The sequence below is a fragment of the Galeopterus variegatus genome, unplaced genomic scaffold, assembly GCF_000696425.1.
Source record: "Galeopterus variegatus unplaced genomic scaffold, G_variegatus-3.0.2 Scaffold2875, whole genome shotgun sequence".
In the NCBI taxonomy this organism is placed as follows: Eukaryota; Metazoa; Chordata; class Mammalia; order Dermoptera; family Cynocephalidae; genus Galeopterus; species Galeopterus variegatus.
Window position 1 is genome coordinate 116,689 of NW_007728986.1, and position 1,545 is coordinate 118,233.

The window sequence follows — 1,545 nt, forward strand, 5'->3', positions numbered from 1 at the left end:
CCTAGGGCTTAGAAAGCACTTGCATGTACACTGGCTGGAGCTGGTGTGGGTATCCTGCTGATGGTTCTGAGGGGCATGGGCCTTGCCCAGAGTCACACTGCCAAGAGTCATATGCCAGTGTGTTGATGCCTCCTCCTTGCCATTTCTCAGTGCAATGTGGCATACCCCCCCAGAATTATGAGGCTGGGATGGGAGGGCTGCTGCTGGCTTGGCTGGGTCAGTTAGGGTCCTCACTCCCAGAGAGCCTGACCTTATGGGAGAGAGAGAATAAGCAAGAAGGGAGTGGATGGACACATGAAGTCACGTGTAAACTGGGGCAGTTAGTACCCACTGACTCCCTCTCTTTGCCATGCAGAGCTCCAAGGGAGCAAAGGCTCTGGGCATCTTATAGTGGTGGCCATAGATGCCAGATGCTCTCTGGTCCCTGCACTGGGCATAGCAGGCTCTCACCCTGAGCCTGGCTTCTCTTGTCATTTGTGAACTTTTTGACTCATGTATTCCTCTGAGACCCCGATCAAACTTTGGACCTCTCCCCAGAGAGAAACGGGTAGGAGAGCAATGGCTCATGTACATGCACAGTTACATATGCTCAGGGATAAGCATGCTCCCTGCTGTCCAGCCACCAGCTGACTGGCTGCAGCAAGTTAGACGTTGGGGTCAGGAGGCTGTCCACTGGCAGCATTTGAGGGTGGGGGCAGAGGGAGCCTTGCCAGGGGGCCAACTCTCTACTGCGCCATTGAGGATATCTACCAGGGTGTTAGAGGTTTAAAAAGCTCTGGCCCTTAGAGGTATACACCTCAGGTAGGTAGGGAATTTCCCTTCCTGAAATGGTCACAATGTCAGAGAAATAAGAGCCTGTGCTAGAAAGACAAGCTGAGGGAAGAAGGAAGACATTCCAGGGCCTTGGAAGACGTCCAGTCTTGTGCAGTGAGTGTGGGCGGGGGCCTTGTGCCTCGTGGAGGAAGTTGTCAGAGGATCGCTGAGTGTAGAGTGCTGGGGCCCCAAGCAGTGGGCAGCCCTGCCTGCAGGGACAGGCCTCTGGGTTCTGGAGGGGAGTGAAAACTGCCTGGCTAAATGGGGACAGAGAGAGGGAGGCTGGGACACAGGGGAGCCCCTCTGCCCTGGGGAGGGCTGGGCAAGGAAAAGGTCTAAGGAACTGAAGGCGCCTCCTTCCTAACTGACCTGAGCCCCTTTGTCAGGGCCGTTGACAAGACCAAGCCTAGGAGGCTCCCGGGTCCTTCAGTTGAGAGGTGGGTGGATTGTAAGGCCTGACTCTGTTTTCTTCCTACTCACAGGTTACATTCCTTTTGGGACACCAATTGTAAGTGTTATCTTGAAAGGATTTTCTTTTCTAAGAAAAGTTTTTAATGTATAACTTTACATCATTGTTCATAAATATTTGATTAAGTTGTTGATTTAGGATAAATAAATTCCTGGAGGGAAATTATTAGATAAAGTGGTGTACATTTCTTTTTATTTCTCTCTCTTTTTTTTTTTTTTTTTAAAAAGATGACCGGTAAGGGGATCTCAACCCTTGACTTGGTG

The 1,545-nt window shown here is 51.0% G+C and overlaps 1 protein-coding gene across 1 annotated transcript in view; it reads left to right on the forward strand.

The window, feature by feature from the left end:
- Positions 1-1,545, forward strand: part of SFXN5 (sideroflexin 5) — a 126,201-nt gene that overhangs the window by 46,711 nt on the left and 77,945 nt on the right. The window contains exon 6 of the mRNA XM_008583256.1: positions 1,296-1,321. Within this exon, the coding sequence (XP_008581478.1) occupies positions 1,296-1,321 (26 nt within the window). The remainder of the gene's footprint in view (positions 1-1,295; positions 1,322-1,545) is intronic.